The sequence below is a fragment of the Micropterus salmoides genome, unplaced genomic scaffold, assembly GCF_014851395.1.
Source record: "Micropterus salmoides isolate LMB-PRFRI ecotype aquatic unplaced genomic scaffold, ASM1485139v1 Ms_hic_scaffold_11, whole genome shotgun sequence".
In the NCBI taxonomy this organism is placed as follows: Eukaryota; Metazoa; Chordata; class Actinopteri; order Centrarchiformes; family Centrarchidae; genus Micropterus; species Micropterus salmoides.
In genome coordinates this window covers 30,375,314-30,401,055 of record NW_024040152.1, presented here as the reverse complement: position 1 = coordinate 30,401,055, position 25,742 = coordinate 30,375,314, and the positions used below count along the sequence as shown (strand labels likewise).

At 42.1% G+C, this 25,742-nt stretch overlaps 1 protein-coding gene across 3 annotated transcripts in view; it reads right to left on the bottom strand.

Moving 5' to 3' along the window:
* Nucleotides 1-25,742, bottom strand: part of LOC119898078 (vacuolar protein sorting-associated protein 13B-like) — a 323,319-nt gene that overhangs the window by 38,882 nt on the left and 258,695 nt on the right. For all 3 annotated transcript variants that reach the window (XM_038712226.1, XM_038712228.1, XM_038712227.1), the window contains 5 exons: nucleotides 18,724-18,920; nucleotides 15,754-15,935; nucleotides 15,058-15,278; nucleotides 14,795-14,926; nucleotides 9,502-9,663 (listed from right to left, as the gene is read on the bottom strand). In XM_038712226.1, the coding sequence (XP_038568154.1) occupies nucleotides 9,502-9,663; nucleotides 14,795-14,926; nucleotides 15,058-15,278; nucleotides 15,754-15,935; nucleotides 18,724-18,920 (894 nt within the window). The remainder of the gene's footprint in view (nucleotides 1-9,501; nucleotides 9,664-14,794; nucleotides 14,927-15,057; nucleotides 15,279-15,753; nucleotides 15,936-18,723; nucleotides 18,921-25,742) is intronic.

Here is a 25,742-nt window from a genome sequence, read left to right as displayed (position 1 = left end):
TATGCCAAAACCACCATGCAGCCCAGTGATGTCCCTGTGGGACTGGTCACACAGCAATACAGTGCTGTCCGTGGTGCTGAACCTAGGGCAGCACCAATGGGACCACAACGCTCACCGATTCTTAACCTGAACCTCCCTGTCTTCTGATTCAGGAGAGAACCAAGCAACGGGCTGGTTAAGCCAAGTAGACACTGCTTGGATTCAGCCCAAATGGGGAAGAATTTCTGCCAGATTATTGTCATTTAGTATGCAATTGGAAGGGGGGTCATAACCATTTATATCTATGTTCATAATGCCTGCACGATCAATGATTAGGCTGTCGACACCGTCATCAGCGAGTGTGACAACCCACATTGTGGTTGGATAGATGACCTGTAGGCCTACAGTGTGAGCATAAAGGTTGCAGGTTCTAGCAGTGCAGAAAGACTGATTAAAACATGTAGTGTGAGTTAACACAACATGCAAGATCAATAAAAACGCAGTGTCTGCACAGCTTAAGATGTTCTGGAGCAGAGAGAAATAAGGCAAGTGTGTCTTTTGGGACAGCAGACCAGTCTCGAGGAATGTACCCAGCACTGGAGTGCTGGTTAGTGGGTGGAGGCTGGTCGAGTGCTGGTCTCAGTCTCACTATTTAGGCCATTCTATCAACCTCTTACTAAGTGTGGGGTCCTTCCATTAATTTAAAAGTCAAAAGGAAAATTAAGTCAGTATTGCCTATACTTACTCCATTGTTGTCTATCCTATAACTGTACTTACCTACCAAGCAACTTGTGAAAATGACAACAAAATGAATTTGTCCTGGTGTTGTCTTTTCAATGACATATATCCAAAACATTCTGGTCTGTTAAACACATTGGAAATACAAGGCAGGACCAAAGCCTTAGAGGTTCTTAAAAGCTCAGGTTATCAGAAGCTGCAGGTTACAGGCTGTTAGGTTCCTGTAGTGGAAAAGACCTAGGAGATGATGTTCACAAGAATCTCGCCACCTGGATATTTCGATTTGTCTGCCGACTGTCTACTGTATAGAGCTTGGTGTGCTGAACAAGTCAAACAATCCAGCCTGCTATAGTGACTTTGATCCCTTTAGATTACAGATATTTGGTCACTTATTTTGGATTGAGAAGCTTTCCCTCAAAAAATAATTTACCTGGGTACCTTTGTCTCTGTGCATTAGAGTACTGCTTAAACGACATGAGTGAGGTAGCGTTATTGAATGCCATTTGTTACATTTGACACATTTTATGGGACACTTTGACCTTCACATACACACAGAAAAGAAAGTGTATAGTACATGTTCATAAGAGAAAAGATACTGGCTGATAAAAGACATTGGCCACAGAGAGATACCTCATTCTGTAACTGACATCATAGTACAACACGAGTTGATTTGGATCTCAATTGAATAAATATGCTGTCACACTGGGGCCCAGGGTCATTAAAACATACCAACACTTTTGTCATGTGGAGACCAACCAGAAACAGTTCTGCTGCCCAAACAGGGTTGCAACCCGTGGTTTAAGACTCTTTGTTGTAGTTTCAAGGCCAAGGATTTGATGGAGAGGATGAAAACATATTTTTTAAACTGCTAACACATTGGCATGTTTAAAAAGATTTACATAGAAAAATAAATATGAGATTCTAGCAGCTCAGCTCTCATCAACATGATAATTAAATTAATCTCCTCATGTCAGAGGGAGAGCTTCCTCTGGGACAAACTACACAGGGAGTGGAATTACTCAAATACATATACACACACAGAGTCATGACAGACCAGTGGCTGATCAGATATACAACATGGAATCAAAATAAAAACTCACAGCATTTCAGTACGAGTGAGAAAACAAACTCTTCTAAAGACTGGGTTGAGTTTGAAGGGATGAGCAGGAATTAACTGTACAGAGATAAAAAGAAAAAGCGGGTGGTGAAGGTGGAGACTCACTGTCCTCCTTGTATTTCTCATGAAAATCTTGGCTGTGGCAACTGTGGTAGAAAGCTGGGGAATGTAGTACATTGTTTTAAAATGGCTGGATGGGGACCAAATGGTGGGTTGCAGAAAGATGGGAATGGGTCCCCAGAATATTCAAGAGTCATTGATTTCAAAAATTACTGGCAACATTGTGTTGTTCTTTCTTTTTCTTTGTCTTTGCAATATTATACAAATATGTGATTCAGAACTCCTTGGGAAATATCCTATTAATCACTAATCAAGCCTTCTCCCAACAAGCACTGCTGTGAGAAATTGTTTCAGCCCTCCAGTGACATATACTAAGAATAAATACTAACATAAGGCAAGTGCCAATTTCTCAAAAACAAAATCTTTGGCGTATCCTGTCTAAGGGTTAGAGGCCAGTAAGGAGGGGTACAGTGGTATACAGGCCTTTTGGCTGCTGAGGAATATGCCTAATGAACTATAGATTAGCTAGTGTTAGCCTTATGCACTGGAGGTCCAGTTGCTGGGATGAACAGAGGTGCAGGAATAAGAAACTTCAGCGCTAAAATTTGAGGCAAATTTAAACATCCTAGGAACAGGAAATCACCTGTGCACCTTGACCTCTAGGTGTTTTGATGTGTGTGTACATGTAATTCCATTTGGCAGATTTCTTATCCCATTAGGAGACAGATTAATCCTCAGTGGACTGTATATCTGTCAACTTGCCTTGAAAGACATGCAACAGTGAATGTGTTGAACTGTTGATGAAATAAATTAATCACAGAATAAAACACCACGCGCACACAAACAAATCACTCAAATATTCATGCAAGCACATTAACAGAAAAAGAATTATGTATATGCATATTTGCTTTACAGGCTAACAAACACTGATCAGACAGTGGAACGGTCTGGTTATAGTGGCAGATAATAGAATAAATGGTGGTTATGTGGAGTAAATCACATTGTTCTCCATGGGCAAAAGAACTATTCCCATTCCATTAATCAGCAAAACCCCAAATTATTCTGAAGTACCACATCAAATATTTGAATAGTTATAGCAGTTTTTGAACTTTCGTTTAATAATGTATATGCACCACTCTGCATTTGGCTTATATTAATTCATTTATTCATTCATAACAGTCAGTAAAAGGAGGAGACACAGAGACACATTTCTGGATGTTGGTTTTACTGATCCATCAGTTAGAACTGCCAGTCTAGTTTGATGAGGGGTTCCTTTAACCTCTTTCTTTTTCCTTAACTACATTTTTATGTTTATGTACATTTGTATTGTTTGAGCTGTAATGACTAAGAAGGCCAATTCCTTTCCACTCAACATTGACATTTACCATGTAACCTGGAATGTGAATCGTGCATAGCTGAATGAGACCTCACCTAATGATGACTCTTCTGTTTGTCTGAGGTCATCCAACCCAGGAAGCCATGATGACAATGAACCTCTCTCTCTAAGGACTGACTTAGCTTCTGATCCACTGACTCACACAAAGTGCATCTTACAATTGAATCATGCAGCCAAAATATTTGATAAATATAATATATTTGCCTTAACAAACTTATGAAATTTGTTTTTTCTTTCTATCATTCCACTAGTGGGTTGTTTCAGATGACATTCCTGGACAAGGTACAGTGTGAGAGTAGAGGATAAATGACTGTATTGTTCAACAGCAATGAACAATAATAATGGCTCCGTGGGGGGTGAATGTTTCATGCATCAGTAGTTCATGTTACAACACATGAATGTGAGCTTGTGACACAAACATCATCAAAATATAACTCACTGAGTGGTCAATGTTTAACCTTTGCCTAATTACACAGTGTTCAACTTAAACTTTTCTTTTCATTGCCTAAGGTAATGCTTACAAGTACATGTCAGTTTCAAAAAAGTCAGCCTTCCTGTTGGATCAAACCCAGCTCTGAGTATAAACAACAGGAAAGTGTAGGTTTTCTCCAGGGAACAAAGTGGACAGCAGTCCCTTTCAGCGGCTTCTCTCTGGCCCTCTTGCTGATCAGTCAATGTGTGGGTTAAACTGACAGCTAATATCGCCCAAAGGGTCAGCCTAATCTACTGCAGTTAAAGCTATAATCTTGGATGAACAGCACAACTAAACCACTTCACTTGAGGGCAGTGTTTCTTAAACAATGGGTCAGGATTCAGAAATATGAACTCTTACTTGACAAAATAACTGATACATTTAAAGTAATACCTATACTTATTTTGAATAATGAGCTGTAAAAGTTGAACTCTGCTGCAAGGTTGAAAACAAGAACCCAGATTAGATAGACACAGCAGTCTGAAGTGCCTATGGCAAGTAAGCAACAGGAGACACGCATAATAATACACACATGAACAAGCACATTGCGTACACTGTTTCTCTCACTCCCCCCCCCCCACAAAAAAACACCCCACACACACACACACACACACACACACACACACACACTCTCACTTATTCCAAATACCTCCCTGTCATGCCTGCTTCCAACAACATGGCCAATCTAACCACAAACTAATAGTCCTGGGATGCTATCTCCAGCACATTACCCCTGGGAACCACACACACACCGACACAATACTGACTCGCACACACACATGGACCAATACCACACACACAGCACCAACAAGCAGAGACACACATCCAGAAAGAAAGAGGAAGAGTTATTCTGTAGAAGCCTGCTCCTGGAGAAAATTACAATATACTCAAATTGTGAATATTCCTTGTAGGCACTTAAAAAGTCCTTCCCAAATCTAGGGGGCTTTTTACGCCCCTCTCCCTGCTAACCACACTAACCACAGGGATTTCCATCAGCTAGGCTGCATCCTGTACCGAGCAGCCAGATATTTCAACCATCCACACCACACCACACGCCATAGCCCTGAAAAACAGCAGGGCGGGGACAGTGAGTGAGACAGATATAAACTGTACATAATTATAGAGAGAGTGCTTCGTCATTGAGGCGTTTTTGATCGATCATAACAATCTATCTATCTGTTATCTCTCTATCTACTGCTCTCTCTTATGTAATATATATATAAAATAAATAAAAATAATAAAAAAATAAAATTGTGTGTGTTTATAAACTTCTCTACCTTGGCGGGGAAATGCTGGGATGTGAAGGCATGCTGGGTCTCAAAGAGAGAAAGTATACTGAGAGGCCTGACAGACTCCAGGCCTTAGGAAACATTTTATCAGAGTGTGTGTGTGTGTATGAATTTGATCAAGTGTTAGACCACAGCGAGCTCTGAGGACGTGACTGCCTCAATCGACCCTTTTAATGCATCTTATGGCCATGACTGACAGAAGAAATAGGGGTGTAGAGAGAGTGGAAGGGAGACCGAGAGAAACAGAGGAGTAGTGAGAGGGAGTGTGACCTGAGCTGAGGTTCACATTTCACTGCAAAAACACTCCGCTTCAGCATTCTTCTGAGAGAAGTGACAGATATTCGGAGGTATGTCAACATCGTGGGAAGTGTATACTGGTTTAACCGCTCAGGATCACACACATTAAGCACTTTTTTTCCACAAACGGACACACAAAGGCACACAGAGTAGACTTTTTAAATGTGAGAATTTTAAATGTGCCTCCCTGTTTTAGTTCAAGCTGAAACAACAGCAGGCCTGTTCATTTAGGAAGTTATTTCCTCCCTTTCCTGAATCTTTCTGACTATGTCTATGGACCGGCAATAGCAGATTAAGATTAAAGGAATTAATGTACAATAATATAGCATAGGGGCAAATCTACTCATCTATAGTTCTTAACATGTTGCTTGCGCATCATGAACAGAGAGAAATAGGGAATGTGGGAAGGACAGCAAGATAGTGAGCAGACACATTTTTGGCTGCGTTGTTATTATAGCTAATGTAAGCCAATCTATGAGTGTTAAGAGCATAGCTCATCCTTTGCCCCAGCTTCCCTTTTTCCATGTCCTCCCGTATTCTCAAGTAGGCCTGTGCAGTATCCCCGTAGACAACTCCTTGCTACCCTCGTTTTGAATTTCTCGTATTTCCCTGTGTATTCTGCCTTCGTCTCTTCTTCTTCACTCCAACTATCTCTCCATCTTCTTCTTTTCAAGATGATCTCATGTCCAGTGAGTTCTCAGGGAAGCCGGAGAGAGAAAAGGGGAGAGATTACTTTATAAAAGCAAATTAGCAGCTCTGTCTTGTGTGTGTGCGTGTGTGTGTGTACATGGGGGACAGGTCAGCTGGGACACATACATCATACTGGAGCCATGAGGACTGGCTGATGGCCTGGCTTTTCGACAGGCCCCAGGCCTCCCAGACAAGACAAGATTGGCCATGAGCAACAGGGGTGGGGAATGTGTACTTCACTATATGAGTGTGTGTGCTGGATACAGTGGGAAAGGGGAGCATGGTTGGGAGGTAGAGATAGATGAACCCTGGACAGAATGATAGTACTAATGGTAGGTTGGTGGTTAAGAGGGCTATTAAAAGAGGGTGAGCCATGACCTCATGTCAAGAGAGCGGAAAGAATCAAACCAGGGCTACTGACAGAACAATGTGACCATATATAATGTATGGTGGGTAAAAGGTACACAAAGAGAACTGTATGAATTCAAAAGAGAAGGGCCTGGGATGGCCAAAGGACAGACCAGAACTGGCCAAATGCAGAAAAAGTCTTAGGGGTAATCCAAGGCCATGATCCCAAATGAGAGGACGGCATTTACTGGGGTGTGACAGAGGACAAAAAGGAGGACAAAGTCTCCTTCTAGCCAGCGTCCAAGACAGAACAGGACAGCCAGGCAGAGGCCAGTGGCAGGACAAGCCAGACAAGGGCAAATGAGCTCAGCCAGCAAGGTCGTAAACACCAGAAAACAGGACTGTGCGAGGGGGATTGAGAAAGGGACAAGGACAGCTCTGGGAAGCTGTGTGCTGTTGTTGGAAAGTGTTAAGAGAAAGGCACAAATGTCCAAGTGAGACCCCAAAACGGTGTGAAGGCCAGAGACTGTCCAGGTCTACTGATCTCATCGAGCTGATGGAGGTGAGGTATCAGGAATAAAGAGAGAACTGGATTGAGTTGACATCTAGGGAATATTGCACAGCTATGTTTTCTAAACTATGGCTTAGGGTGTGTGGCCTGAAATGGGTTTTGGCCTGTGTCTGGTGGGTCCCTACAGCACACGGCTAGAAAAGACACAGAATACTATGCACAGCATTAGCACATCAGAGTATGAGTGAGCTAATTGCACTGTGGGTCCCAAGCTGAAAAGTGTTTACTGATGTACTTGGAGGGGTTACAATATTGGGGAAATTGGGAAGAGATGAGGGGATGTAAAAAAGTGGATGGGAAAAAGACATGGATATCATTATGAATGGAGCACAGATAACATGACAACAGTTGAAAGCTCAGGTCTGCTGGCAGGAACAGTGCGAGGACAGAGCAGACAGCTGACTAGACACAAATGTCATTACATTGTCAAGGTCCATCATTCAAACAACCAGAACTGTGGCCAGCACTGTTCGGAGGCACGGTTATATAACATGGTTATCCAAAGTATGTAAATTAGAGACTCAATGATAAGTGTGGTTATGATCAGAGGATTGGGTGGTAGGAGATGCTAGTAACAAAAAATGCAGGTTGAAAGAGTTAAATATTTACTGAAGGATAGGATGTGAGTTTTGCAATGAGGTCGTCAGGAGTTAAGGGGAAGGTCTTGGGGTTGAAGTGGAGAGCAGGCTCACAGATACAAAGAGGAAAGTTTGCTAAGGTGGAGATGTCTGGGGAATGATGGCTCATGATGATCAGAGTTGTTTTAGACACTCCAAAGCATCATGAGACTTAAGCAAAACAGCACAACACTTAAGACTCACACTGGAAACTGATTTGTAAGAGCTACAAAAACACACTTGCAGGAACAAGTAACCATTTAAGAAATACAACCCTTTCTGTTATCAGTGTCACTATTTTTATAACCCCAAAATGTAATTAGGAGTGTGTGCTACAATTTGCTGAGGCGGACACTTTGGCAGGAATTTTATCATAAAGCTCAATAAGTTAGCGGAGTGTTTCTGGCAAAGTCACCAAAAATGTCTTATTTATCTAGTTTCACAAATCATGTTCATCTTGAGAACACATATTTCATATACCACTAATACATGATGGAATAACACATGACAGAACCATCTTGGAATCACATTCTTCATCTATGATGACATTTGGCCCATTCGGACAATCTTTCTTCCAAAACATCCCTGAAAATAGAGAGGTCATTTTGACTCACTGCTAAAATGAGATGTGGTATTTGCTGTGCTGATATGCCAGATTGCCACTCTGCAAGTGTGTGTGTGCATGTTTGCGCACGCAAGCGAGAGTGAGGTAAGAGCACAGATTAACCATGGTCGATGATTAATACAACTTGACTTACTGACTTACTGCGAGCAATTATGGCCATGTCTTTTCTCAAGCCTGACTTTCTCACACTCGCTGTGGAACACATGGGGGTCCTGAAACATGTGCGCACCAAACACACACACATATGCCACAGATCGCCAGCCCACCCTCCGCTCAACCTCAAAACCACAAAGGGTTAAATATAATCAATCTTATTTAACAATGCTGTCAGGGCACTGTCTGAGAGCTCTGACAGAAACACACAGATAGTGGCTGCATGCTGATGATGGTGTGCGCGCGTGTGTGTGTGTGTGTACACACCTCTATGAGCCTGTGGACCAAATATGTATGCTCAAGTCAATGACTAAATTTTTAAATGTAGTACATCTGTATGGCCCATAATATGTGTGTGTGTGTGTGTGTACTGCTGGTGCTAATATTCTATGATGTTAACACTCTATTTTGTGTGTGCATGTCTGTGTATGAGGTCCATATATATATATATATATATATATATATATATATATATGTGTTAATGGTACATTAATGCCTTTCTGAATATGCTGTACGTGGGTGCAGTCCACCCAATCCCACACACCTGAGGGCCTTCAGATTTAGAGCTCAACAGTGACCACCCACTTTTGAATGGCTCCAGTTTCAGAAGTGAATATCACAATTATTCATTATAATCTTGTTTCATAAAAGTTTTGGAAAACAGAAAAAAATGGAAAGGTACAAGACTGTGTACATAATTAAGTATAGGGAAAATCTTTATAACGACTTTCAACCTAAAGACAGCATTGCGCTTCTTCTTGAATTGAACCTTTGTCATTATTGAAGTTTATATTTAGTTAGTTTCATGTAGACTATGTTAGATTCAGTTAGCAAGCTAACTAGCCAGCCTGCAAAGCTCACTAACTAACCTGTAGTAAGTGTGTAAAAAAGTACTAAAAAGAAAAGCAAAGTAACTTACTAGCAGTTTGCGGGTCTGGTAAATAATTCCATATAATAGGTAGCTCCACCAATGAGAGATGTCGTGGTTACACTTTGTGAATTGTGAATGAAACATGTTTTTCTTAAAACAAGGCTGATATCTTACGCAGGTCGCTTGTACAGGACCGTATACCATCGTTTCACAATCTAATAACTCCTGGTAAGTCTACCTTGTGTGTGTGTGTGTGTGAGTGTGTGCATATGCGCTACCTGAGGGGACTTGTGGGATCTCCAGCTGTACTGGTGGCTGTGGAGGCTGGCCAACAGCACATTCTCATCTGTATCCACCTGGCCAAAGCGTAGCGTCTCGTGGGTGTCGTTACAGATCACATAGTGGCTATAGACCAGCTCCTCAGCCTTTGGGTTCCCATTCTAAGAGAAAACAGTGGGGGTTGAGGTAGGAGGCATTGGTGGATAGATGGATGAAGAGAAGGAGAAAGAAGAGGGGTGACATGAGAAAGAGAACTTAGCGAGTAAGCAAATACTTCCAGGTGTGTATGTTTATGGTGGGTGTCTAATATATAGTATGTGTGTAATATGTGTATAAGCACATATGCAGGTGTCAACAATGTATGTATTCTCAATCTTAAAAATGCGGATCTTGGTGGTGCAGCTGTCAGCCAGTATGAGAAAGAGATGAGTGATATCATCCGTGGGAGCAATACAACCTCAACAGGGGAGTGAATCATATCATAGTCTGACAGCTATCCAGGCCGAAGCAGCTTAGACTGGACTTTGGGGCCAAATCTACCTCCTGGTCCCACATAAAACCTGCGGGAGGCTTATGTCTTCAGCAAAATCTGTACTTTTTCACATGCTTCTTTGAGTAAGCTAAATGTTGGTTGTTGCCGAGATAAACAGGCTTCGAGATGTCAACTCGTTTCAAATGGCAAATCACTTAAAGTGCGCAAGGTTTTTCCCAACATTAATGCTTGGAACCAAGTGGGCCTTTAAGTAGGCATTCCTGTTAGTAAGAGTCATCAATATATTGGGGTTTGTTAGCAGAAAACAATATGGTGAAGTCTGGCCAACCTACAGCAATGGGTCAATGAGAAAGCCTTGCAGAAAACTCAAGTCATGCGAGTCGTACAGGGATGCTGTCCACTCTTACGTCACCTTGCATGCAAGAGCGCAGAGCTCACTGGCCTGCTATTGAAAACACAGGTTTAACAGGGAAAGGGAAGTGTGTCAAGTCTCCTGCATACAGGAATTCAAGTACACAATTTCAAAACAGCACATAGTGTGCATGCGAGTTGGATAGCGAGTGTGTGGGTGCAAGTGTACGTGTAAGTTTTACTTGAGCTCCTTCCAAAGGCTCTTAGGCCCTGATGGGATCTCTCCTGCACACCCCTCCCTGACTCTTGACGCACATGACTGTGGTTCAGACAGCTTCTCAATAACTACTCAACTATCCCAACAAAGAGGGACCCCAGCCTGTTGTATATTTTTAAATGGCAGGGGGTTGATTGTTGATGGTTAAAAGAGGCTGGCAGTAAAAGCTCAGAGTTTGACTGCCAAGCACGTTCAGGGTCCTGGGGTTGTTGATGCGATTGAAAACGGATGGGAAAGTTTACACCATTAAAAAGAACACTTGATGATAGATGTAGGGGGGTGGGGGGAGAGCAAAATATAGATGGGACAGCTGCGACAGTGGGTTCAAATCCATTTCCAGTTTTATAGTGGAACACTATCTGTGCTCCCTTTCGAATCTGACACTGCGATTTACAAACTTCCTGCTGCCATCTTAAGATGCCATTGCTAAGCCCACTCTTTGATGGTATCGTCTTTCCGCTACGATTCATGAGGCAACATGATACACAGATCAGAAAAGCTTCCTGCAGTAATCGTAATCACTCTGTCTGTCCAAGGACTTTAAGTGGACAAATATTGAGACAAAGATATTTAAACAGTCAACACATCTTCCTTGTTAAAGAGCACAAAATGACAGCTTCTTCTTCAGACGCAGTCCTACTAGGAATCAAAGTATCCATTTCGTTAATCCACCCAGATACTATTACTTTAGTTTTCACAGAGTCTAGCCCAGATCTGCATGGTAGAGTGGCACATATATAAATGGCAAGGTACAGTAAAACGTCTGGAAAACAGATTGTAAATAATGACACCTACGCAAGATAAATACTCATGAAACAGGACACAGTAGAGGAGACAGTGAAGCATTTAAAAGGGATATAATGAAACAATAATCAGATCTATTCATTCTTCTATAGATGACCCATGCCCACACATCTGCTACTAACAGGAAACTGATCTCTCTATTACTTTCTTTCCGGTTTGCGAAGGAAAGCAGAGAATCAGTGAAACACGGGAGGAACAGGGGGGAAAAAATAGGAGGAAAATTCCTGTTGTCTCAATTGCACATGTAACAGCCTGTGAACGTTCTGTGAGAAAGCAGAGTGTGTAAATACTACTGGGCTTTTGTGTGGCTTTCCACCAAAGCCACTTCCCTGGGGTAAGGGGCTGGGGGGAGCAAAGATTGAAAGTGGGCCCGGGGACTGAGAATTGAAAATGGGGGCATGGGGTCTGAGGTTAGAATGGTGGTGGGTGGGTTGAGGTTGGGGCCATATGGGGCTATTGAGCAAGGCAAAAGATTAATAAAATTAGCAAAATGCTATTCTATATTAATTTTGCCCTCATCTTTGTAACTAATAAACCTTCTGAAGATGTTGAACACTGTAGTTTTACCTTACTCTTCTTTCAGTTTTACATATAACAGCATAATTGACATTAAGGACTTGATTGAAGGTCAGAGAAACGTTAAGCACTGCAGAAGATGTAAGAAAGAAGAAGTGAGCCGGCTAGCTTGGGGACATGCTTGAGTTATAACAGATGAAATGTACATTAATGTATACTTTATATACTGTACTTAGGAGTACTAAGTTATGAGCACCAGAAAGGTCTTGGTGATGTTGTCATGGGTACAAGCATAGTCTTTGTTATCATGACTAAAACTGTATATCATGATGTATTATGGCTATATGAGGCTAAATTACACCCATATACCAAAAAGTTTCATTTATTTCTATTTATTGCTAAGCATCTGGAAGTGCTCCAGTTGTTCTGGTTGTGGCGGTCTGGTATGACCATGGCCGGGTTGTGAGGTTTCAATTGTGTGGTAGTTGGGGAATCTTCTCCATGGTTCAATGCTGACCCTGCAGGCCACATCACAACAGGCCTGCCTGCCAGCCTTGACACCAGGAAACATGAAAATCACTGGAACAATTACACACGTTAGGATACATCCTTCTTCTGCAGAGGGACAGAGCATGTTAACATTTCCAACTGCTTCTGATTACATTTTCAATTAGGATCAAGTTCTTCTATGCATGGACAATGTGTGCATTAGTGTGTCTGGAATGTAAGCCTCTATCAGATCAAAGATACATTTTAGCTTAACTGGGCGCCCTTTACATCCATCCCTATAGTGGCACCACACCATCAGACAGCTTGTGCTTAATCACACGCTTACGAGGGTTTCTCACCATGTACAAGATTTTGATTTAGTGAAAACCCCAAAAAAGGAAACAAAATTCCACGATCGAAGTGTTCACAACTTTCTCTGAAGTGGACCGAATATCTGAGAGAGCATTTTTTTAACGAACCAGCCTTTTATACTTGACCTCTCTCTACCCCTTACTACCATACCCACATGCAGCACATTTGCCTTATAATTATGGTGTGTTTTTCCCTTGTGTTCAGCAAAGTGGTGAAGGCTGGAGGTAGTTAAAAGGTTCTGTACAAGTTACAAGACTGCTGCTGTTTAGCCCAATCAAGACAATACAGCAGTCTTGATCATTATATGAATCAATCCCATACCAGTGGACATGTAAATGCAGCGTTCAGGGTTTGTGTTTGACTGAGTGTACATCTGTCTTAAAAAGGCATGATTGTGTAGTGTGCACAAGTGAAGAAGGGTATCCTGTGTGCATTTGTATGTGTGAGCTTCGTATGCCTCTATTTTGAGACTCTGGGCAAAGATGGCAGTCAAAAAGCCAAACATATCACCCAATCAGTATCGGAAAGACTTTGGCTAAGAGCATACAACCAACTAATAACCTCACAAATCATGCTTGGCATGTAGGGTAAAGTCCACCATGGATACCAACATGTCCAAAACACTCCAGTAAAGCTGCAACATGACTATTCATTACAACACCACCAATGCTCTAAAGTCAATTTATGGCTAAATTAACCAGCAGAAATGGGGAACATTCACTAACATGCGCTACATGATGCAATGATGAAGCCAAGGGTCAATTATGACCCATCATCCAATGCGGTCAATTAAGAGCGTTTCATGAGTCAATGATGCCACTGGGTGAAAACAAAGGTATAAAACCGCTAGCCAGAACAATCATTTTATAGTAGATTTTCTATACAGCTTGTTTAATTTTATTTTCCACAGGTAAAAGTCCACAGCTGTTCCTAAAAAACACAAGCTATTATTTCTCTCACCTGGCAGTGAGAGTCTGTTTGCATGTAAAACCATGAGACTACTTCACGTCTCCAGAGGCCAGTATATGAGTCAGCACAGCTGAGCTGAGAAGAGCCATGATAGGGCATACAAAGCCAGAGGCCAGGGTGTGTGTGTGTGTGTGTGTGTGTGTGTGTGTGTGCGCGCGCAGTAGACAAGTGGGTGGAGGAGTAGGGCCATATGAAGTCTTGGCAGGTGTCACCACTCAAGTTTTACCGTGTTTTCATGGGCATCACTTCACACACAAAAATGCTGGCTACCAGACGCAGTGCTGAGGGCTGAGAACCGAGAGATGACGAGGACCATAGGACTAGAAGCCCAAAAACAGACACACTGTAGCCTCTTAGTCAGAGTTTACAGCAAACTGAAAGGCAGTTCCATCCTGCAAATTTTATTACCACTGGCACACACCCGAAACCATTCTCATGAAATCCACTTTGTTGTGAGTTTGCTTAGCTGATACTCCATCTGGGACAAAAGACAATCTTTCAGCATATTCTCTAAATGTACATACATTTTTTAGGCATCTCGTCTATGGATTTACTAGCCCCTGGCTCCAAATATAATAGTTACAGTATATGCAAGTGCTAGCAATTAAACAACAGGGTAAATCTCTTGTTACCCTAAATGTCTGAATTTATCCCAGTATTTACATGTACAAGTGAACAAGTTGTCCCTCAATACTTAAAACAAACTAAGTGACCATATAAATGATTACTGTGGTTACTTCAAATGCACTTCCCACACAGCAGTAAAAGGCTGCCTGGAGATTGCCTTTGGACATTTTAATCTAAATCAATGGCTTCTGACATTAGCTGTAATTGTGGGAAAAATGGGAAAAAAAGACACTAAAAAACAGCTTCATGCTACGTTATTCCTAAGCTCTGAAATCAATATCAATAAGCTCTCATTAACAATGTGTCTGATTTGAACTTATACTTTTTTATATTCTTTGGAGTGGGGTCAAATATAAAGTGTGTTGCAGTCCCTTCAGCCTACACTCTGTGTTACCTGTTGCCAGCTGCGCAGGGCAGTGTCCACAGTGTGGATGGCATACTGGCTGATGTTGACAAACACCGGGTCCACAAACACATCCACATCCAAAGTAGTACTCTGGGGGTAGCAGGTGGCTGCAGCCTGGCCCTGAAACAAACAAGAAATTCAATTCTAAATTAGCTTTTTTTCACATTTCCTGATCAATGTTTTGAATCAAAGTATCTCGATAGACATAAATCCAATTAAAATAGCTGAGCTGTTTACAATAACACCTTTACCTGTAGTACACAAGGCTGGAGCAGCTGAAGGTGTGTTAGGTTTCGGTACTCTAGCAGCTTGCAGTCTAGCTGGGTGGAAAAGCTGAAATCCTGGCAATGAAGCGGTCCATTGCTCCACTGGCGCAGGAAGACCCGTGGCTCCCGAGCACTGACCACCATGAACTCCTGCTCTTGAGGTAACTTCTTGTCTGGCAGGAAGGGACGAAGTTGTCTAGATGGAACTGGGGGAATGAGACAGCATCCGAATTTAGAGACTGTGAGACATATTTGATCAGAACATTGATAAATCATCTTGCCATCTGGAACTATGGGTTTGAGACAATTTAACTCAAACAGAAATTAAAGAAATAGTTCCAAAAACAAAAGTAATCCATGTGTGCGCCACACAAGAGGTCAGACACAGTTCAATGACATTGAGTAAAAATGTGTTGGATCATCAGTGAACCGAGATAATCAAATAGAAAATATTAACAGATGCAGATTACTACTTAATGAACATTAACTCTTGTTGAAGTTGAATGTAAGGTAATTAAAGTAAATGACCAGTCTCTCTGTATTTGCTGCTACCATAAGAAGAACTTGTTTTCCCCACAAATAAGATCTATACAAAATTTGAAGCCACTTTGTCTAACAGCTAGACCACAATCCCTCCTAATAAACCCAATACTCTTTGTGACTGTGTGTCCTGTATCCTACCTGTGCCCAGCTGTTCTAGGTGGTGGCAGAGGTGAACATCCAGCTGTGCTAGTTGTAGTGACACACCCAGGGAGGGGACAAACCAGGGTGCAAAGCAGGAGTCCACCCGGGTGCAGGCTGCCAACGCTATTGGAGATACCAGCTGATCGCAGGGTAGCTGGGACCCACAATCGCTATCAGAACTGGAGGGAAGAGGAGATACAGCAGACAGATTAAGTTGTATTTCTGACTGTAAAAACCCCCACTAACACCCGATTTACTAACATCCCGAATAAAGAGTACTAAACTGCGTGTGCATTCTAAAATACTGCATGTATTTACGATTTACTAAGAATTATTGCATAGATGTCAACAGGTGCAAACACAATGGAGGTGGCAGAATTTAAATGAGGGTTTTGAGTGTTTTAATAGTTTCCGCTATGGAAAATGGGGAGGGAAAGCAGCCACTGCGTAAAAACCCTGGTTTGTTTCGTTCAGCGAAATCGTCTGTACTTGCCCATCCTGCCTAAGATTGCACTAAGTACTTGGGACAGCACACCTGAAAAACTGCTTTGGGAAACCAAGCAGAAACAGCTACAGTATGCTGGAATGACCTAGATTCGAGGAAATGCCAGTAGATCGTTCTTCATCCGGCCATAGGGAACAATCACCGACTGTCCGCACCGTGCCCGGTCGCTCCGCAATCTCCTGTCCCTGGCTCTGTACGCCCCAACGCCCCATTCCCTCTCCGATACCTACAATGGGTTGTGTCACTATTACGACGGGCACGCTATGAACAGTTGGTGATCGTTCCCTCTGGCTGAATGAATTTTACACGTGATTCATGCACTACTACAGCTGGGGGCTCTCCGCAGCGCCACGCAACTTTCTAAATACTTTCCTCTCACGAAGAAAAGAAGTCAGGTCAAAACGAAATTTGCTTTATTGGCATGAATGTTAATACAACAGTATTGCCAATTCAATTCATATAGTTCATCGAATAAATAAAATAATTGTATTTCAATACATTGGATATAGAATAATATTATCATATCATCTAACATCTCTGCGCAGCATTTGGCGGTTTGCACCTTCTTTTCAAACGTATTAAATACAGATGCTTTTGCACTCACATTAAATTGCTTTTAGGCTTGGTAGATCACATTGCGCGTAGTAAATAAATGTACTTGCATGTTACCCTCCCACTACTTTGCACAATAAAATTGAAACGCCCCAAATTGCATATTCATTAAGGCAAAAGTACTAAATGAACAACAGGTGCTATCTTGCACTTTTTAAAGACGTCATTCTGCATGCACACCGTTAGTAGATCAGCTTACGTGTTAATTTGCTGGTGATATCAAGTTTGCACACGTTTTTACTCACGCAAACATTTAGTAAATCAGGCCCTAAAAGTACATTGAGATAAAGAAAAATACTAAGTGAAGGTTCTCTTTGAACATTGAATTATTTCACAGGGAAATAAAAATGGAGAAAAATAACTAACGTACGACTGTGATTCAACACAAAGGGAAAAACTAGCAAAAGGTTATTGATTTTCTATCAAACTTTGTTTTGTAATATCAAAAGCATAGGCACAGCTGTGGAATAATGGCCCGAAAGACTCTGCTCCCTAATTAAAATAATCTGATTCTTATTTGTAGCTGAATGCTTTTGTTTCTTGCCCAGCGAGTTACAAATTGTGTGACATCCTTGTCAGAAATCTACAGATGTTCAGACAAAAAGGAATGAAAAGAGACAACGATGTGGAGAGAGCCTCCTCGCTGTCCGAGACTGTGAGTTTAGGTACATTATTACTGCCGCAGTTTCCAGGAGAACCTCTCTATGGACATTAATTGCATGTCATGGTTGATGATGTTGAATGGAAGGTAATTGAAGTGAATGACCATTTGCTCTGTAATTTGCTGCTACCATGATCCACCATAAAAACTCCAGCAGGAAACGTTCAAGACCTAAAAAATGCTGGTGCAGCAGAGTGCTCCTTAAAAAGATAAGCATCATATGTTGACAATTTTCATTACTTCCAGTTGGCAGGGCAGCCAAGTTATTTTTCTGTGGAAACTAAAGTAAGGCAGATGAAACGAGTGAGTAACGAAAGGGGAATCAATTTTGATCAAAAAAGACAAATAATTTAAACATAAAGGAAATGTAGTGTTTGGAGTATGATTGTAATGAAACACAGATGTATATTTTGCTTTACACTGTATCTGGTATCTGGTAGTTTTTTCTCTGTTTCTTCTCTTACATGTTTTCTTATTCCTCCCTTTCTGCTCCTCTGGAGCTCTCTAAGCCACACAGAATGTGGGCTTGGCAATTCTCTTCCACTAAAAGTTCCCTAAATCCCAAGAGCAAGTAAAAAGGGGTGAGAGTGTAGAGAGTAAATTAAGACGAGGAAGGGATGAGAATTAATTAAAAATGGGTGAAGCACAGAAGATGTAACAGGATGCCGGGTTAGACAGGAGAGAGATGAGGAGAAGAAACAGTGGCTGCGAGAAGAAGGGAGTAAAAACATGCTCTTTGAGGTGTTACAGTGCTTGGCAGAACCACTCTACCCATCCCATTCCAACTCAACCCGGCCCAACCCAGGCCAGGCCTAGGAACTTATGAGCCAACCCAAAGGGGCCTTTACTCCTCTCGCTTCCCCTCGATTAGATACACTCAAGGTAAGCAGGAAGGAATCCGGATGGGCCCTGACAGGCACTTGGTGTGCTGGGAAATCTCATTAGGCCGATCTGAACGCCTTCCAAGCCCGCTCCCTGCTCCTGCACACCAGATGTGAGGCGAGGGACACATTGCTAGCTCTTTGTGCTTGGCGGCCTGGGTGCGCTATCTCTCTGCTTTCCCTAACCCTGGACGGCACACATGCTGTAGATCCGCACACGTATCTATATGCAGGCATACACACGCTCACTCATATACAAGCTAGTGTGCAAAGGCAACACAACACACACACACCTACGGTACTCTTACCTCTGTTCATCTCCTCCCTCTCCGTTATTATTGAGCACTATCCTCCACAGGTCTGAGGCCACCAGCTCCTTCTGCTGGTCAGTGAGGTTGAGGCTGGGCAGCTGCAGCAGGCAGGCACTGCTCTCTGAAAGGCTGAATTCCCGGTATGGAACAAAGGCTTGCTGGAGCTCGTCCCAGTACTCCAGGCTGCACGGTACCTGGAAGGGAAGACACAGCACACAGTTACATATGTAAACAAATATGTATTTTATTTAGGCTTTTATGCATCCTCTCTGTCTGTTTTAGGGGACAGCAGCTCCCTTAACGCCAAGCAACTACCCTGCCCAGACACTAACTATTCATTATAAGAATTGACACATCATAAATCACAAAAACAATTTGTTTTTCGTACGCAAAAAAGTAAAGTACCTATAAGGAATACAACAAAGAGAAAATATAATTCTAAAAAGTATTGCAGTTTATTGTAGTGCAGTACATTAATTTGCTGAGCAAACACCGTAGAAGGATGGACAATGTGCTGTCCACAGGATGTCAAATTGCTGATACAAATCCTCATTCAATATCACACACCTCCCCTCACCAGTCAATAATGGCTATATTCCGGTATTTAGTTGGATGGAATCACAGCAAAAAGGTCTATCATCATTATTTCTTCCTTCCCTCCTATTTTCCATACAGCCGTCTACTGACAACCATTGAACACAGACAAAAAATGATCACAGATATTTGTTTTCTCCCCTAGAGAGCTTGGAGGAAGTGTGAAGGAATGTCTTTCTTGGAGACTTTATGAAGACCCAAAGACACTGCATAACCAATGTGCTTCTCTGCATCCCTTTGGGTTCCCTTGAGCTCTGCAACTACTGAAACACATTTCCTACTGAAACCCTAACTCAAATTGTTATTGTTGCTGTTACATACATCCAAATACTCATCAGCAACATGCCAGATGATGTATTTATGTATGTTTTTTTTCTGTAGAAATTACACTGTTTACTACTAATGGATCAGATTTTCCTTTCTTAAGGCAGTGACTTTGACTCATCAGATGACAGCATTTTACTGAGTGTTTTTATATCCCCCACAGATGGACACCAGTGGTGTGTTACTATTGTATCCCTCAGTTGTTCATCACTTTAAGTTGAGGCTCAAGTCCAAACAAACAGACTTTTGTTACCCCTCCCTCAAAGTAACCCTGATTACTCATCAGCAGTAGGATTACTGTAAGGCTTTATTATTGCACAACAGGTACTACTTTGGTCATGTGGATCCCCCAGTCACACATAAAGTATTAAGCAACTGCAGTCGTCTGCTAATCATCAAACATTGATACTTTACTGACCCTTTCAAGACATAGGGAATCCCTGCCTTGGATAAAGGATGAACAAGTGATTTTTATGGCATCTGTGTTACAACCTTAAACTTTACTCACTTCAGACAAACCAATCTTTAATTTCTTGTCTAGTTGGAAAAAACACTTTGACCACAGACCACCAACTCAGCAAGATGACAGGTTCATCTCCATAACAACAGTGCATGACCACAGCATAACTAAACACCGGGCAACTCTGCGCTACAAGGCAGCCATTAGCATTGAAGTCCTGGAGCTGTTTCTCACACTGAATAAGAATCAGGTTATGTGAGTGTTCTCACATTATGTGATGACTGGTAGGGTTCCATTCATTCCTCTCACATTATGCCAAAATTAGCATAAATGTGTTTGGTGCTCCTGTGTGAACTAAACCAAGCTCTCAGGTTCCCTTGACCACCTGCACAACTCAGCTACTGATGGATCAGTGGTGGCAGGGAGCTCTTAGCAGCACACCTGAAGGATGCCAGGTAGTGTAACATGAGTGTGTGTGTGTGTGTGTGTGTGTGTGTGTATGGGTGAGCCAATGCATTTGTCTTGTGTGTATGTCAATCCAGTTGTTTACAGGAGGTACAGAGATCCCCGGACAAACTTATGAAACAAGTTGGGGTGTGTGTGTATGTGGAAAGCAATGTTTTCACAAAATGTTTGTGTATGTGTCCGTGCATTCATACGTGTTGGGCTGCAATGTTGCATGAGGTAACCGTAGCTTACATCATGTGTGAAATGCCACACAGGTTTTCCTGGAATCAACTTCTCATAATTGTACCTGACAGAGGGGTGCACCCGCAACCCCAGCACTGAGCCACCGGAGCGGAAACTCACTGAATCTCCACAGAGAATTCCCAGAACTGCGTTGCTAAAACACAGAGGGTGTTTTTTTTCCACCTGTGATATTCTATACACATGACGGCATACAGGAATGAATATGCGAGGTACATATATGGTACAGTGGAATACATTTGCATGGTTGAATTTGCGTCATGTTCCCTTTGACTTGTAGCCATGGCCTTGGAGGAGAGCGGAGATGAAATCGATAACCAGTTCAAAAATGCTTGCAGGGATGATGGAAAAAGTGAAATACATTTCTTAGCTATGTAGAGTTGGATGTCTGGCACTGGCTTTTTGGAGGAGAAGGCACCTGTGTATATGTCAAATGGATTGTGTATATGTGTCCAAGAGAAGGACTATGTATAACTGTACGTATGAAAGACAATATGTGTGTATACATATGTGTATACACAGGTGTGCGTGTGTATGTGAGTGGTTGATAGCCTGGGCAGTGTAGGTTTCCGCTGCCTGATTGTGTGTGTACCCTATCTGATAAACAACATGTAACTCTGAATAGTTGACATTCCCTTGGCTAGATGGGTCCAATCTGTGTTTTCTTCAAGAACTAGACAATGTAAGCCTGGCAGCTAGACCTAGGGTTATCTTAAATGTCTTCTCTTAATTTTTGAGTCAATGTTCCATTTTGGTGGTGGTTCAAACACCCAGAAAGCTAAGTAGAAGACTTTTCCATTAGTTTAAATATTCAGAACAATTTATAGATATATTTAAATCTGACTGTTGGCAGCATTGAGTATATACAGGCCTTCCCTGTCGTCCATCCCTGTCACCCAATACTGTTTCTAAAACTACTATTCTGCATGGATGTACTTTTCTCGGACTGATTGACCAATTACATTCTCTCAAAAGGTTAACCAAAGGCAGGCAAACTAAAGCTAATACACAACAGACAGAAATTATTTCAATTTCCATGATCAACCCAGGTGTGATCACCGCTGAAGTTCAAATATGTCTCTGCAACTGAAGACTCCCATAGCTCCCTCTGAGACTGTGGCTGCTGACATCCACAGGCTTGTCTGCCATTGCATTTTTAACAATATCAACATTGCTATTAGGTCTTCTGTTATTTCACTGATGCCTATATGTCTAAAAATTCCACTGCTAGCTACCTCTTATCAGCCAGCAGACAAATTGAATTGACATCGGCTTGAGCAAATGTTTACTCAGGAGATGTAATGAAAATTGTTCTGAAAATGACTCCCGCTATGCTGTCTCAGGTGGGCTAATATACATTAACATTAATCAGTGTGGAAAATCAGGAATAAGCCCATGCTGAGAACTTTTTTTGTTTTTCCTCTGTAATGCCAAACTTTTAAAAAGGGGGACTGGAGTTTTGGTGGATGAGGTGTAAAAACTCCAGATCAAATTAAGTACATGGACAGTCTTTTATTTTTATAGTGCATTAGCTGTGACTAATGCAGGTCTGCTTGAGCGCTGTCCCACTAAAATAATAGTTATCTTGGCTAAAATACACTCTTTTTGGTTCAATGTGTCGCTCTGAAGTGAAATACCCCACTGACTCCCCTCAGGTTCTAACTCCCTACTAAAGGTTGCTTATTTTTTTTAATTGGAGAAAAGGTGTGCATCAATAAAAAGGGGTGTGCCTTGGATGTGAAGCCGATGGTGGACCTGTGCTTCACACAGCAACACCAGTAACAACAGCTGCAGCCACAGTTATGGCTGTAGGTTGGCGGGTTCATCTCAGGCCACGGAGGTTTTAGGATATCGGTCACAGGCCAGCAGGGCCTTGATGGCAGTACAGAGCCCTGCTGGTACATGAAAGGTTGCCCCACAGTGTCATGCATGACAGCAACAGCAGGGGAGCAGATGGTGTGATGTTTGTCTGAAAAACTCAATTTGGGCAAAAAAACAGTGTGTGCATGATCAGTTATACAAGATCAAGTTATACATTTGCATATCGAAGAAAGCTAGCATTGGTAAAAGGCATATGTGAATGTGTATCAGAACAGAATGTGTTACATTTGTTGGTCTTTATGCTGAGGCTGAACTCAATTTGTTGCTCTGTACTTAAACAAACTGTATCTCCTCCTGCTGCTCCCCTGAGCTGGGGTCAGGCTGAATCATAGCTCCTGTGTTTACTCCCTGTTTCTCAGGCATCAGAACCCCACAGAGGGGGCAGGAGGAGGGGAAGACGAACATGAGGGATGGAAAAAGAGAACTAAGGACACCTGCTTATGATTCAGAGAACTGGACCACACGGCGGTAAGAAGGTGAGAATGAGTCACCTTCCTCTCCCCTTCTATCCCTTCATCACTTAGGCCCTCTACAGGTGGGAACCTGTGGATGTTTTGCAAGGGATCTGTTGTTTTTTTCAGCTGCCCCCCCGAATCACTCTGACATCGCTCCCCTTCTTCTGTATGTAAAAACAGTGCAGGCTGCAATTTGACTTTGAGTAATGGAATGAGGTTTGAATTCCCCCTTCGAGATACTGGAACCAGTTGGGAAACCACAACTATTTAAATGCAGGAAATCTTGATTTTATAAAATGTTAATATGATCTACTCTGGGGACAAGCGAACAGAATGGCTCAGAGCAAGACACCCCTGCACCCCCCATCTCATCTATTCAGCAGGGTGGAGACAGGGAGAGCAAAGGACTGGAGGAGGGGGGAGTGTGACAAAAGGAGGGAGAAGAGAAAGAAGAAGAGGACTAATCGAATGAGGAGATGGAGAAAAAGCCCACTTTTATTTTATTCACCTCACACAATCCTTTTCACCCTCCACCTGCTGGTAAATAGCACTAAATTGAAAAAAAAAACATTACTGACCAAACGATAAAGAGAAATGACAAGACAGCTCAATGCTAAATATCACTCTCTCTTTTCTCCTTATTTCTTTTTCTTTCCCTATGCCTCTCACTTTCCATTTCTCAAAATCTATCAGCCTCCATCTCCGTGTGGCCACATGGTAATTTTAGAGGCCTGAGAAATAATGACTGCCTTATTTCTCTTTCCTGCTCTCTCTCTCTTTCTCTCTCTCTCTGCAAAGTCTAGATGTAAAGTAAATGAAAGTCCTTTGGAACAGAAACTGAGCCATTACTGTTTTTTGGATTTTTATGGCTGCATTTCCGTTCTCTGTAGCTGGACTTTTTCTGGTCTTGGGAGAAATAAAAAATGAATTAATTGTGACTTCTGAAGTTTGGTTAAAAGGAAAGCATAATCCTTGTCTGCCAGAGGCTGAAATCGATTAAATCTGGGATCACAATGACTTTGGCTGATGACCGCGAGGTCCTGTTAAAATATCCCCCACAAACACAACCCCTCTGCTCACACATAACTGGCTTAATGCTGTGTGTAATGACAAAAATATGAAGTAAGGACTGTGTAACATATCAGTAAACAGATCCAATGTTTAAAAATTACTTTACAATCACTGTTTTCAAAAAGTCCATGTTACATGACACTGTTTTTATCAGGGTTGACAAAGTGCATCAGAGTAGCTTTCAACAATGGATTTAAACCAGTTTAACAAATACACTTTGTAAGTGATGTTTTTCATTAATGTTACCAACAACACCTTTGTTATCGCGCCCATTGCTAAAGCTGTCTAAGTGTCCTATTACAGATATGTCAGCTACAGGGCCTGGCCAGGGCATTTACAAGGAGGTCAAAGAAACACAAGCAGTAGGATTAGAAGACTCACTCCCGACCTATGACTCATTTATGGCTTGTGGTGGTACAGTGGCAAAGTTACATTCCTTTTTCAAATAAATGCTTACTAATTCTGCACAACTGCTTAGACAATTTTCTTAGCTGTCAATGACAATGACTCCCATGTTAATACGGTGCATCCATTGCTTTAGTCTACGGACAGACTATCTCACCCCACTGCATCTCATCAAGTGGTTTCAATAATAGTTCGGTGCTCGGAGCCTCCTCTTTTCACCACTTCCCCCGTGGAAGTCTCATCACCTGATTCCTTTTAACAGACTTGTCAGAAGAGACAGGACCATGCCAGATGACATGAGGAGAAGAGTAGAAGATGTGGAAACCACATGTTCATCAACCACTGGTTCCACATCTCCTGATGTGTAATACGCATGCACGCACACATACACGGCAGGCACTCAACTAGACATTAGATACACCACTGTCCAAGTGTATGACAGATTGTGTGGAATATGCCTGCCAGCTTGTTGTATCTCCTGTCAGACCTTGTTTCATCAGCAGGTGAAGAATCATCTCTCTCCCTGGACTACAGAAAGTGTATTTTCTCACAGATCCTCTTACACAGAGACTCCTGTAAGCCCTGGAGAAGACACTCTGTGACCATCTATCTCTATCCTTCTTTACCCTCTTCTCACTCCATCGCTGTTCATCTCTCTTTCTTCCCACTCTTCCTTTCTGTCAATCTACTCGCATTAACCACCCTCTCCTTATTCCAAGTCTGTCTCTAACTGTCTCAAACCCTCCCTTTTCTACATACACCAGCCCCCTCTGTTCTCTAATGTAACTCAATATGCAGCCAATCAGCTTGAGGCTTTGGAGTTTTGCTCATTACAGAATTTACAGCTGTGGAGCCTCGCAGGGAAGCCAGACATCTGCAGCACCTTCCAATATCTCTTCTCTCGGTTGACATAAACAGACAGAAGAAAACATCTGTACTGTAGGTGAAATGACTGTGGGAGTCAGAAAGAATCAGAGATAAAGGGAGGATATGGAGAGATGAGAAACTTCTGCTGCAGATGGAGGAAAGACGCAGAAAGACAAGGAAGAGGGAAAGTAACCTAACCCCAAGGCAAATTAAAAAGTCTTTAAAATAGATTGGGAATGTAAAAAAACACT